The sequence below is a fragment of the Triticum aestivum genome, chromosome 6A (genome assembly GCF_018294505.1).
Source record: "Triticum aestivum cultivar Chinese Spring chromosome 6A, IWGSC CS RefSeq v2.1, whole genome shotgun sequence".
Classification (NCBI taxonomy): Eukaryota; Viridiplantae; Streptophyta; class Magnoliopsida; order Poales; family Poaceae; genus Triticum; species Triticum aestivum.
This window is the reverse complement of record NC_057809.1, coordinates 134,664,534-134,678,968: the sequence shown is the minus strand read 5'-3', so window position 1 is coordinate 134,678,968 and position 14,435 is coordinate 134,664,534. Positions and strand designations below refer to the sequence as shown.

The following is a 14,435-nucleotide window of genomic DNA, read 5'->3' as shown; positions in this document are numbered from 1 at the left end:
GGTTGACATGGATATTACTTGTGCACGTAGAGTTTTAGCACATGAAAGATAACACATGGTCATGACCACACACAAAGCAGATGCTCTTTTTCAAACCTCAGCAATAACAAACAAAGAACAGGTTCTTAAAAGGACATGACCATACATATAAATTCTACTCGCATGACCAATTGACCACCACAAGCACACAACCCAGTAGCCTAAATAGGCAGAGACAAAAAGACAAATGACTATAAACCTGCCCTGGTTAAGCTAGATGGGACGGCATTGCAATTGCAACTGTCATAGTAACAAGTAAACAAACACAAGAGTGATGTCCATAGAGCAAATAGCATAGCATAGGTGCAGTGAAGCACATATAGAGTTAGTAAACTTGAATACATGGCTCAATACAAGCACATTGTAACAGGACCAATAACAACTTAGATAACTTCTCACTTCTACATATTACAGTACCAGCAACTTGGATAGATATAGATAACTTAAGTAATTATAGTAACTTGCATGACTTACATCACCACACATAGATAGATACTGACAGATACGAGGTGCAGGACAGGATGAATCCACCACCACAAAGAGCATCCTTTGCATAGCTGCTTTATCCACTCGCCACTGCTGTTGGGATGTGCTTGGGCGGGCTGCGGGCAACGACTTTCGGGGGCGTGTAGTCAAGGTACAGCTCGGGGAGCTCGACGTAGCCCTTGGTGAGCAAGTCGACGCGGATCTTGGCGAGCAGGAGTCGCATGTTGTCGGGTTCCTCCCTCTTCTCCGGCTGCACCTCAAGGTCTAGCTGCCGCCTCCGCTCATCGAGCCACCCTAGCGAGACCACCCCGGTGGGTGGGAAGTCCTCTGTGGTGGGGAACCCCAACCAGTTGCCGTGGATGAAGGCCATGCTGATCTAATCGTCGCCGAAGCGAACCATGCCTTTGGCGGTCGGGGTCGCGGTCTCGGGCTTGGACTCCTTGATGAGCCTGTCGACCGCCTCCTTGAGCTGATGTTCCTCCAACACCGCCGCCTCGGGGAAGGCTTGCAGGTCCTCCAAGAGCCTCTTCCGCAGCATCGCGACGTCGAGAGTCGGCAGGGACGCCTCGCACGCCCCGGCCTTGTCGCCGGAGCTGGCCGCCTTCCTTTTGGGGGGAGAATGCTTGTCGTCGCCAGCCGCCGCCTTCCGCCCCTTCCGCCCACCACGCTTGGTGCCGGCCATCGGTGGATCTACTGGCTCGCCGTGGAAAGTGGAGGGGTTGGTTGGGTTAGGGATTGGGGATCGATGCGGCGGCGGCCGTGTCGCCTCCATCTATATAAAGCCACGAACCCTGCCGACCTTTTTTCCGAGAGAGATCTATTCGGTGGGCTGGTCTACTCCGGACCAGGCTCAAGTTGGGCCAGCCTCAGGATCTACCTTTTTTTAAAGACTCAGGATCTATACTTTCTCCCTCCTCCATTCCATATTGTATTTGAGGTTGTTCTCAATCAATGAAAAATGTGTTTGACATCAAATATATTATAATAAGTTAATTTATATAAGACACTAAGCTCCCTAGACTTGGAGCCTCTTGGTCGGTCAGGGTTGTGGGGTCGCTAGGGAGCCCATCTGTAAGGTATGTGTCTCTGGTTTACAGTTTCTATTTGTTTTTTTTCTTTTATTATTTTTCTTTACCTATTTTGGATTTTGTTCTACTTTCTGTTTTCAATTTTTCCTATTTTCATATTTTAATACATGAACATTGTTAAAACTTGTGAACATTTTTTAAAATTCATGTTTAAAATAAATTGAATGTCTTTAAAGTTCTTGAGCATATTTCAAGTTAGAGAGGGATTGACTTGGTGGGCTGGTCTACTCCAGACCAGGCTCAAGCTGGACCAGCCTCATGATCTACACCTTTTTTAGAGACTCGGGATCTATACTTTCTCCCTCATCCATTCCATATTTGTGGGATTTATTAAAACTTGTGAACACTTGTAAAATCCTTGAGCATTTTTAAAATTCATGTTTAAAAATGAATATCTTTAAAGTTCATGAACATATTTCAAGTTAGAGAGAGATCGACTTGGTGGGTTGGTCTACTCCACTCAAGCTAGACCGGCCTCGGGATCTAGACTTTTTTTAGAGACTCAGGATCTATACTTTCTCCCTCATACATCCCATATTGTAATTGAGGTTGTTCTCAATCAAAGAAAAATGTAATTGACATGAAATATATTATAATAAGTTAATTTATATCAGATACCAAGCTCCCTAGACTTGGAGCCTCCTGGTGCGATGGGGTTGCGGGTCGCTGGGGAGCACGTGTGTAAGGTGTGTCTTTGGTTGGTCATTTTTGTTTGTTTTATCTTTTTATTATTTTATTTACTTTTTCAGATTTTGTTCTATTTTTAATTTTCCTCTTTTCACATCTAAATACATGAACATTGATTAAAAAATTGAAATCTTTGAAAATCCTTTAACATTTTTAAAAATTCATAATTGTTTTAAAAAATTCATGATTCTTTTTAGAACAAATACGGCCTTTAACAACACCCTAACATGATATACAAATGAAAAAATCACGAACATGACATAATTAAAACTCAAGGCAATGCATATTCCAAAAACAACTGAGCACAATAACTTCCTAGAGGAAAATGAAAATCCCACAAGTAAAGAACGGCGCCACGAAGCGTGCGTTAGCATATCTTAGGGTTTTCATGTAAAGAAAATCCCACAAGTAAACATCGACTTCTTTGAGGGTTTTGAAAAGGTTTACAAAATTTGGAATAAGGTCAAGAATTTGGAAAAGTTTACGGATTCAAAAAATTCTCATAAATTTGAAAAAGATTGCAAATTAAAAAACACAAATTTTGAAAAAAAACTCATAAATTTGATTTTGTTTAATGAAATACAAATAAAGTTCAAGAATTTGAAAAGGTTCACATATTTGAAATGAAAGAAAAAAAGGAAAAATGAAAAGTAAAACTGAGCCCAAACCGTGCTGGTAAAAACTGAAAGAAAAACTTGTCGAAACCTTCAAAAACGGTGGCAAGAGAACTTACATGGAGTGACCCATTTTGCTCCATAGTGTTGTGGAGCGATGTGCGTCAAATAACAGAAAAGCCTATAAATGGTGCTTAAGGCGCCAAATAGGATTTGGGTACAAGGGGGTTGAAAGGACGGGGATTTCTCCTAGAGGGGGGTGAACATGCGGTTTAATATTAATTATTGTTTAGGCTTGAACAAATGCGGAATAAAACTAATGTTTATTTTTTCAGGCACAAAACCTAAACATACTAGGCTCAATTATGTGCACCAATAACTTATGCTAAGTAAGATAAATAAATATGTGATAGCAAGAAATATAACATCAAGCACTATGGCTAGAACAAAGTAAGTGCACAAGTAAATGGGTTGGGCAATAAATATAACATCAAGAGCCATGGCTAAAACATTCAAATCATGCACAACCCCGGTTTTAGCAATTGTTTCATACTTTAATATTCTCAAATTTTTTCAACTTTCACGCAATACATGATAGTGAGCCATGGACATAGCACTATAGGTGGAATAGACTGATGGTTGTGGAGAAGACAAAAAGAGGGAGATAGTCTCATATCAACTAGGCATATCAACGGGCTATGGAGATGTCCATCAATAGATATCAATGTGGGTGAGTAGGGATTGTCATGCAATTAATGCACAAGGGCTATAAGTTTATGAAAGCTCAAAAAGAAAACTAAGTGGGTGTGCATCCAACTTGCTTGCTCATGAAGACCTAGGGCAATTTGAGGAAGCCTATCGTTGGAATATACAAGCCAAGTTCTATAATGAAAAATTCCCACTAGTATATGAAAGTGACGACATACGAGACTCTTTATCATGAAGATCATGGTGCTACTTTGAAGCACAAGTGTGGAAAAAAGGATAGTAACATTGCCCCTTCTCTCCTTTCTCTTATTTTTTTGGGGCCTTCTCTTTATTTATTTTGGCCTTTCTCTTCTTTTTTATATATTTCCTCACATGGGACAATGCTCTAATAATGAAGATCATCACACTTTTATTTACTTACAACTCAAAAATTACAACTCGATGCTAGAACAAAATATGACTCTATATGAATGCCTCCGGTGGTGTACCGTGATGTGCAATGAATCAAGAGTGACATGTATGAAAGAATTATGAATGGTGGCTTTGTCACAAATACGATGTCAACTACAAGATCATGCAAAGCAATATGACAATGATGAAGCGTGTCATAATAAACGGAATGGTGGAAAGTTGCATGGCAATATATATCTCGGAATGCCTATGGAAATGCCATAATGGGTAGGTATGGTGGTGGTTTTGTAGCGATCCGACCTCAAACGGTCAAATTTCTGTGCATAAGTATCATCCCTGGATCGGTAATGCTGACACACACAGTACTCGAAGGATTTATAACAGAGTGAAATCACACAGTTATTACATCGAATGTCTCAAAAGAGAACTTAATACAATAATATGGCTTAAGGCCATCTAAATAAGATAACTGCGGAAGCTTCGAAGATAAATGAGTCCATGAACTCCAACGGCATAGCTGAGTGCACGACAACGACCTAGTGCACCTTACTCTTCGCCTGAAAAGTCTGCAACATGATACGTTGTAGCCCAAAATGGGTCAGCACATGAGATATGCTGGCAAAATAACACTATAGAGCAAAAGAACACGATAACAGCTATTACTACATGCATATATGCCTGGTGGAGGCTTTATGGTTATTGTTTTGCGTAAAGCCAATTTTTCCCTACTGCAAAGGAATATATTTTATTTGACTACAAAGTTGGTTGATAAATATTGAGAAGGTTCCTCCAACTCAATCCCAATTAAACAATATTAATAACCCAACAAATTAAATTAAGAGTGATGAGATCAAATCAATAATTCAAGAACCAGGTACTCAAGATGTCCATAACCGGGGACACGACTAACCATGATTAGTTTGTACACTCTGCAGAGGTTTGCGCACTTTTCCTCACAAGACTCGATCTCCTCCGTTGAATTTCTCGCACTACATGTTGTTTGAGAAACGGATGATCGAGACACAGTCTTTCTGAAGTATTAACTCTTTACTCTGGGTAGACAGTACCACCTACTTTCCCCTACATCTGCTAGCCTACCACTGAAAGAGGTCACACAACATACTCAACTATGCGAGAGCCCATAATGGCTTGTGGCTGCACATGGAAGTTTCTAGCATGAATAATCTTATGATCCCTTTGAGCCTAGGTGGAGAACCATATGATGATCACACAGGTACTCCGAGATATCCCAGGACAGCGCTGGATTGCTCCAGGTGCCCAGACAACCACTGGGTGCTCCAGGGTGCCTCAACCAATCCACCCAGATGTGTATTAAAGTAGCCACCTTAAGTTAACCATTAATTACAAACTCTCACATCTGACATGGATACGCTCAACCAAACCACGTCTACATGCATAGCATAGCAGTATAAGCATAACATAGAAATAACTTCCAAGGTTTGAAATAAAGGACAATAGGTTCTACCTCATCATCTACTTCCCAAATACCCACATGTTAAACCGATCCTACTCATGCAATGTTTGAGGGTTGAAACTAATGCATAAAAACTGGGTATTAAAGGGGTATCATCAAAGTGTTACTTGCCTTGCTGACGATCTGAAAACCCTAGTGACTCATAGTAGCAGGCTTCGCACTCCGGAAACTCTGTTTCAAACAAACAATAGCATACATAAGCACACAAGCAATATATGCAAGGGTAAAACTCAGATGAGAAAGTCCAAACTGAAAGTTCAACTGACAAGCTTCGATTTGCAAAAAGAATCAATCAAATCGGAGCTACGAAACTCAAACTACGATCAAAAGAAGTTCGAATTCAAATCAGCTTGAAACCAAGTGTTAAATATTCAAAACCATGTTCAAGTTGATTAACTAGAAAGAGGGGTCCGAGGCAAAGATTTTGGCGTTGGTTTCACTGGATTTGGGCAAACGGTTGAAAAGTTGCGAGGGTTTGAAGATTAGGGGCTAATCTGCGATAAAAATAATCACGAATAGGTCCCTAGCCGAAAATAAAATAAAAAGATAAACACTAACGAACGAACGTTCACTATCAAGGACAAAGGGGCGAACGCGTTCGCTAACAGAGACGTTTGGGTGAACGTTCGCTAATTAGCGACCTAAAAAAACAATCTAAACTGTTGAACCAAAAAAACTGACAAAACCCTAAGAAAAACCGATCTAGGTTTTATACCTAAAACTGGCGGTCAACAACGGCGGTTTCCAGCGAGGCGGCGCGGGCGGGCGACTCCGGTGGCGGCGCTGTGGGACAGCTGCATCGGCGGCAAGTGGCGGCGCGCAGCAGCAACGAGCGGCGGTGACGCGGCTTGCGGCGGCGGCGGGCGGCTGTGTGGAGGCGGGCCTGTGGCGGCGGGGTTTGGTGGGGAGAGGACGGCGGCGGGGTAGCGCATACAAAGGGGTCGGGGGCGCTGCTTGGAGGAGGGGGCGGCGCGGGGCGGAGTCCGGCTCAGACTCCTCCTCGGCGTCCGTGCCTCGCACGATGGGAGGTAGGCGGCGGCGGGCTTCGGCCCGGCTCGGCTGGACCTTCGGCCTAGTCGGGCGGAATTTTTTTAAATAAATTCTGCCGAAAAAAATCCTAATAAAAAACTTGAAAAATGCCAAAAATAATTTTCACCATCTAAATAAAATATTTAGAACAAAGTGAACATTCTTCTGGCCTAAAAATGCAATGTTCAAAAATGCATATTTTTCTAGTTCAAATAAAATCCAAATAAAATATATATTTGATTTTAAAAAATTTCCTCCAATATTCCTCTCTTTTGAAGAAGTCATATTATCTTCTCTCTTTTATTTTTTTATATTAGAAATATTTGGAGAGAAAAATATTAAATCAAATTGATCCTCTTTTCAAATTTAAGAAAATTTAAATATGAAAATAAATGAAATCCCCAACTCTCTCCTTGGGTCGTTAAGTTGCTTAAGATTTCTAGGATCACAACCAAAATGCAAATAAAATATGATATGCATATGATGACCTATGTATAACATCCAAATTAAAAATTGGAATGTTACAAACCTATCCCCTCGAGATTCGGGTTGGCTAGAAAATAGGTGTGGGTGGTCTTTCTGTAGGTCTTCTTCTCGTTCCCAAGTGGCTTCATCCTCGATATGGTGTCTCCAGTGAACTTTGCAAAACTTGATAACCTTGCTGCGTGTAACTCGGCTGGCAAACTCAAGAATCTTGACAGGTGTCTCCTCGTAGGTTAGGTCATTATCCAATTGAATTGCTTCTAGGGGCACTATATCTCTCAGAGGAATATCGGCCATCTCTGCATGGCACTTCTTCAACTAGGAAACGTGGAACACATCATGAACTCGTGACAATCCTTCGGGTAACTCCAACTTGTAGGCCACTTCTCCCATATGCTCCAAAACTCGGTATGGTCCTACAAATCTCGGGGCTAACTTTCCCTTAACTCCAAATCGTTTAACTCCTCGGAGCGGTGACACACGAAGATACGCTTTGTCTCCAACTTCGTAGACTACCTCCATGCATTTGGTGTCTGCATAACTCTTCTGCCTGGACTGAGCTACCTTCAGTCTATCTCGAATCAACTTGACCTTTTCTTCAGACTCCTTAATTAGATCCGGTCCAAACAACTGACGGTCTCCAACTTCATCCCACATTAACGGTGCCCTGCACCTCCTTCCATACAAAGCTTCGAAAGGTGCCATCTTCAAACTAGCCTGGTAACTGTTGTTGTATGAGAACTCTGCGTAGGGAAAATTATCATCCTGACTAGATCCATAATCCAATGCACAAGCACTCAACATGTCCTCCAGAATCTGATTGACTCTCTCGGCCCATCCATCTGTCTGTGGATGAAAGGCTGTACTAAACTCTAGCCTGGTACCCAAAGTCTGGTGCAACTGATTCCAAAACTTCGAGGTAAACTGTGTTCCTCTGTCTCATACAATGGTCCTCAGAACTCCGTGCAGACATACGATCCTGGTCATATATATCTTGGCCAACTTCGCACTCGTTTAGGTGGTTTTCACTGGAATAAAGTGAGCCACTTTAGTCAAGTGATCAACTACTACCCAGATAGAATCATATCCCGATCGGGTCCTGGGTAATCCGGTAATGAAATCCATGCCAAGCTTATCCCACTTCCATTCTGGTATTGGCATAGGCTGCAATAATCCTGCTGGCTTCTGATGTTCTGCCTTCACTCTCTGACATACATCACATATCGCTACATACTCGGCAATATCCTTCTTCATAACTGTCTGCCAGAAACGCTCCTTCAAATCCAAATACATCTTGGTGTTTCTAGGGTGTATTGAGTATGGCGAGTCGTGAGCCTCCTGAAGTATTAACTTCCTGAGTTCTGCATTATTGGGTACATATAAACGGTCCTCAAACCATAAGGTTTCATGCTCATCCTCGTGAAAACCCTTGGCTTTTCCTTTGCTCATCCTCTCCTTTATCTTAGCAATTTCTTTGTCATCCTTCTGAGCCTCTTGAATCTTTCCCAATAATGTTGACTGAACCTCCATGGCTGCAACAAAACCTCTTGGAACTATCTCCAAACGAAGTTCCTTGAGATCGTCAACTAACTCCTGTGGTAATCCTCCTCTTACGAGGGTATTGACATAACTCTTCCGGCTCAAAGCGTCTGCTACGACATTGGCCTTTCCTGGATAATAGTAACTTCATGTCATAATCTTTTATAAGCTATAACCATCTCCTTTGCCTGAGGTTTAGCTCCTTCTGAGTGAAAATGTACTTCAAACTCTTGTGATCCGTGTACACATCAGAACAGTTCCCGATAAGTAAATGTCTCCAGGTCTTGAGCGCATGCACTACGGCTGCTAACTCCAAGTCATGCATGGCATAATTCAACTCATGCGGTCGAAGTTGATGTGAGGCATATTAAACAACTCTTCTGTCCTGCATAAGTACACCTCCAAGTCCTTGGCGAGAAGCATCGCAATACACTTGGAAATCCTTGTGTATATCGGAAGAATTAACACTGGGGCTGTAACCAAACATTTCTTCAACTCCTGAAAACTAGCCTCACATTCTTCCGTCCATTTGAACTTGGTGTCTTTCTTCAAGAACTCCTTCATGGGCTTCGCAATCTTGGAAAAATTCTCAATGAATCTTCGGTAATATCCCGCGAGTCCAAGAAAACTGCGGATCTCTCCAAGTAAGGTGGGTGCCAACCACTCAGTGACGGATTTAACCTTGGTAGGGTCTACTGCTATACCTTCTCCTGATATAACTGTTGGGGAACATAGTAATTTCAAAATTTTCCTATGCACACGCAAGATCATGGTGATGCATAGCAACGAGAGGGGATAGTGTAGTCCACGTACCCTTGTAGACAGTAAGTGGAAGCGTTATGACAACGCGGTTGATGTAGTCATACGTCTTCATGATCGACCGATCCTAGTACTGAAAGTACGGCACCTTCGCGATCTGCACATGTTCGGCTCAGTGACGTCCCACGAACTCACGATCTAGCAGAGTGTCGAGGGAGAGCTTAGTCAGCACGACGGTGTGATGACGGTGATGATGAAGCTACTGGCGCAGGGCTTCGCCTAAGCACTATGAAGGTATGACCGAGGTGGGTTATGGTGGAGGGGGGCACCGCATATGGTGCAGGGCTTCGCCTAAGCACTACGACGATATGACCGAGGTGGATTATGGTGGAGGGGGGCACCGCACATGGCTAAGAGATCAATGATCAACTTGTGTGTCTATGGGGTGCCCCTGGCCACATATATAAAGGATGGAGGGAGGAGGAGGCCGGCCCTCATAGGGCGCGCCCAAAGTGTGGAGTCCTACTAGGACGCCCTAGTCCTAGTAGGATTCCACCTCCCACATGGAATAGGAAAAAGGGAAGGGAGAAGGAGACAGAAGGAAGGGGGCGCCCCCTTTCCCTAGTACAATTTGGACTAGTCCATGGGGAAGGGGCGCGGCCACCCTTGAGGCCTTTCTCTCCTTCCCGTATGGCCCATTAAGGCCCAATACAAATTCCCGTAAGTCTCCGGTACTCCGAAAAATACCTGAATCACTCGGAACCTTTCTGATGTCCGAATATAGCCTTCCAATATATTGATCTTTACGTCTCGACCATTTCGAGACTCCTCATCATGTCCCCGATCTCATCCGGGACTCCGAACAAACTTCGTTCATCAAATCACATAACTCATAATACAAATCGTCACAGAACGTTAAGCGTGCAGACCCTACGGGTTCCAGAACTATGTAGACATGACCGAGACTCATCTCCGGTTAATAACCAATAGTGGAACTTGGATGCTCATATTGGTTCCTACATATTCTACGAAGATCTTTATCGGTCAAACCGCATAACAACATACGTTGTTCCCTTTGTCATCGGTATGTTACTTGCCCGAGATTCGATCTTAGGTATCTCAATACCTAGTTCAATCTCGTTACCGGCAAGTTTCTTTACTCGTTCTGTAATGTATCATCACGCAACTAACTCATTAGTCACAATGCTTGCAAGGCTTATAGTGATGTGCATTACCGAGAGGTCCCAGAGATACCTCTCCGATACACGAAGTGACAAATCCTAATCTCGGTCTATGCTAACTCAACAAACACCACCGAAGACACCTGTAGAGCATCTTTATAATCACCCAGTTACGTTGTGACATTTGATAGCACACAAGGTGTTCCTCTGGTATTCGGGAGTTGCATAATCTCATAGTCTGAGGAACATGTATAAGTCATGAAGAAAGCAGTAGCGATGAAACTGTAACGATCATAATGCTAAGCCAATGAATGGGTCTTGTCCATCACATCATTCTCCTAATGATGTGATCCCGTTCATCAAATGACAACACATGTCTATGGTTAGGAAACATAACCATCTTTGATAAATGAGCTAGTCAAGTAGAGGCATACTAGGGACACTTTGTTTTGTCTATGTATTGACACATGTACTAAGTTTCCGGTTAATACAATTCTAGTATGAATAATAAACATTTATCATGAAATAAGGAAATAAATAATAACTTTATTATTGCCTCTAGGGCATATTTCCTTCAGTCTCCCACTTGCACTAGAGTCAATAATCTAGTTCACATCGCCATGTGATTTAACACCAATAGTTCACATCATCATGTGATTAACACCCATAGTTCACATCGCCATGTGACGAACACTCAAAGGGTTTACAAGAGTCAGTAATCTTAGTTCACATCGCCATGTGATTAACACCCAAAGAGTACTAAGGTGTGACCATGTTTTGCTTGTGAGATAAGTTTAGTCAACGGGTCTGCCATATTCAGATCCGTATGTATTTTGCAAATATCTATGTCAACAATGCTCTGCACGGAGATACTCTAGCTAATTGCTCCCACTTTCAATATGTATCTAGATTGAGACTTAGAGTCACTTGGATCAGTGTAAAAGCTTGCATCGGCTTAACTCTTTACGACGAACTCTTTATCTCCTCCATAATCGAGAAATATCTCCTTATACCACTAAGGATAATTTTGACCGTTGTCCAGTGATCCACTCCTGGATCACTATTGTACCCTCTTGCCAAACTTATGGTGAGGCACACAATAGGTCTGGTACACAGCATAGCAGACTTTATAGAACCTATGACCGAGGCATAGGGAATGACTTTCATTCTCTTTCTATTTTCTGCCATGGTCGGATTTTGAGTATTACTCAACTTCACACCTTGCAATACAGGCAAGAACTCCTTCTTTGACTGTTCCATTTTGAACTACTTCAAAAATTTGTCAAGGTATGTACTCATTGAAAAACTTATCAAGCGTCTTGATCTATCTCTATAGATCTTGATGCTCAATGTGTAAGCAACTTCACCGAGGTCTTTCTTTGAAAAACTCCTTTCAAACACTCCTTTATGCTTTCTAGAAAATTCTACATCATTTCCGATCGATAATATGTCATTCACATATACTTATCAGAAAGGCTGTAGTGCTCCCACTCACTTTCTTGTAAATACAGGCTTCACCGCAAGTCTGTATAAAACTATATGCTTTGATCAACTTATCAAAGTGTGTATTCCAACTCTGAGATGCATGCACCAATCCATAGATGGATCGCTGGAGCTTGCACACTTTGTTAGCACCTTTAGGATCAACAAAACTTTCTGGTTGCATCATATACAACTCTTCTTCAATAAATCCACTAAGGAATGCAGTTTTGATATCCATTTGCCAGATTTCATAAAATGCGGCAATTGCTAACATGATTCAGACAGACTTAAGCATCGCTGCGAGTGAGAAAATCTCATTGTAGTCAACACCTTGAACTTGTCGAAAACCTTTTGCGACAATTCAAGCTTTGTAGATAATAACACTACTATCAGCATCCATCTTCCTCTTGAAGATCCATTTATTCTCCATGGCTTGCCGATCATCGGGCAAGTCAATCAAAGTCCACACTTTGTTGTCATACATGGATCCCATCTCAGATTTCATGGCCTCAAGCCATTTCACGGAATCTGGGCTCATCATCTGTAGCGACCCGACCTCAGATGGTCAAGTCTCTGTGCTTCAGTGTCATCCCTGGATCGGTAATGCTGACACACACAATACTCGAAGGATTTATAACAGAGTAGCAATCACACACTTATTACATCGAATGTCTCAAAAGAGAACTTATTACAATAATAAGGCTTAAGGCCATCTAATACGATAACAACGGAAGGCTTGGAAGATAAAGTGAGTCCATCAAGTCCAACGGCATAGCTGAGCTGCACGGCAACGACCTAACGAACCTTACTCCTCATCTGAAAAGTCTGCAACATAATACGTTGCAGCCCGAAAACGGGTCAGCACATGGAGCTAGCAATATAACACAGTAGAGCAAGAACAGAATGATGCTATCACTACATGCATATTTGGCTGGTGGAAAGCTCTATGGTTATAGTTTTGCGGAAAGCCAATTTTTCCCTACAACAAAGGAATATGTTTTATTTAACTATCATGGTGGTTGAACAATATTGAGAAGGTACCCCCAACTCAATCCCAATTAAAGTAATTAACAACCCAACAATATTAATTAAGCATGATGAGATACATGTGATAACCCAAGTACTAGATACTCAAGATTGTCCATAACCGGGGACACGGCTAACCATGATTAGATTGTACACTCTGCAGAGGTTTGCGCACTTTTGCCCACAAGACTCGATCACCTCCGTTGGATTTCTCGCACTACATGGCGTTTGAGAAACGGATGACCGAGACACAGTCTTTCAGAAACATTAACTCTCTACTCCCATACCAAACCTACAAAACCCACTACCTTTTGATCTACCTCTTCAAGAGCTTCACGTAACTTACTCAACTATGCTAGAGCCCATAATAGCTTGTGGCTGCACACGGAAGTGTCTAGCATGAATCATCTCAGTTCCTTTGAGCCTGGGTGGCGGTCCATAGGAAGATCACACGGGTACCCCGGGATTTCCAAAAAAACAGACAACACTGGGTTCCCCAGGTGCCTCAATCCACCGAGATGTTAAATTAAGTTGCCACCTTAAGTTGAACCATTAATTAACAATCTCACATCTGTCATGGATTTCACTCAAACCCGAACCACGTCTACGAGCATAGCATAGCATAGTAATATAAGCAAGCGTAGAAGTAACTCCCAAGGGTTTGAATATAATAGGGCAATAGGTTCTACCTCATCAACTACTTCCCAACCCACAAGTTAATGACATCCTAATCATGCAATGTTTGAGGATTGAAACTAATGCATAAAACTAGGTATGGAAGAGTATGATCAATGTGTTACTTGCCTTGCTGACGATCCGCGAATCCTAGAGACTCGTAGTAACACACTTCGCACTCCGGGAATTCTATGGCAAACAAACAATAACATACATAAGCAACAAGCAAAGATGCACAAGCAAAACTCAAATAAAAGAGGTTGGCCAGAAAGTTCAACTTAAGAACTGCGGTTCGCAAAAAGAATGAAATTAAACGAAGCAACGAAACTCAAACGGCGAAAGAAAGAAGCTTCATTTACTAAATTGAAACTAGGTCAAATTTTACAGTAGCAAAAACTTGTTTGAGTTGGTTAAAGGGAAAGAGGGTTTCGAGATGAAACTCTAGGCGCTTGAATTGCTTGATTCCGATAAACGAGCGAAAAGATAAACAGAATCTAAGATTGGATCAGAAATCGCGATTAGAGAAATCGCGGAATAAATTCGATAATAGAAAACTGACGAACGGACTAACGAACGAACGTTCGTTAACTGGATCTAAACGATGAACGCGTTTGTTAAAACGAACGAACGAGCGAACGCTCACTAAATAAATAATCCGAAAAAAAACTGATCTATTTAAAAAACGAAAACTAGGGTTTAAAAAAACCGAATCGGTTTTCTAGAGAAAACTGGC

At 42.0% G+C, this 14,435-nt stretch overlaps 1 protein-coding gene across 1 annotated transcript; it reads right to left on the bottom strand.

Moving 5' to 3' along the window:
* Positions 1 to 316: 316 nt before the first annotated feature.
* Positions 317 to 1,298, bottom strand: LOC123130465 (uncharacterized). Its single transcript, XM_044550361.1, has one exon. The coding sequence runs from the start codon at positions 1,295 to 1,297 to the stop codon at positions 902 to 904; it is 396 nt and encodes a 131-aa protein (XP_044406296.1). The 5' UTR covers position 1,298; the 3' UTR covers positions 317 to 901.
* Positions 1,299 to 14,435: the final 13,137 nt, after the last annotated feature.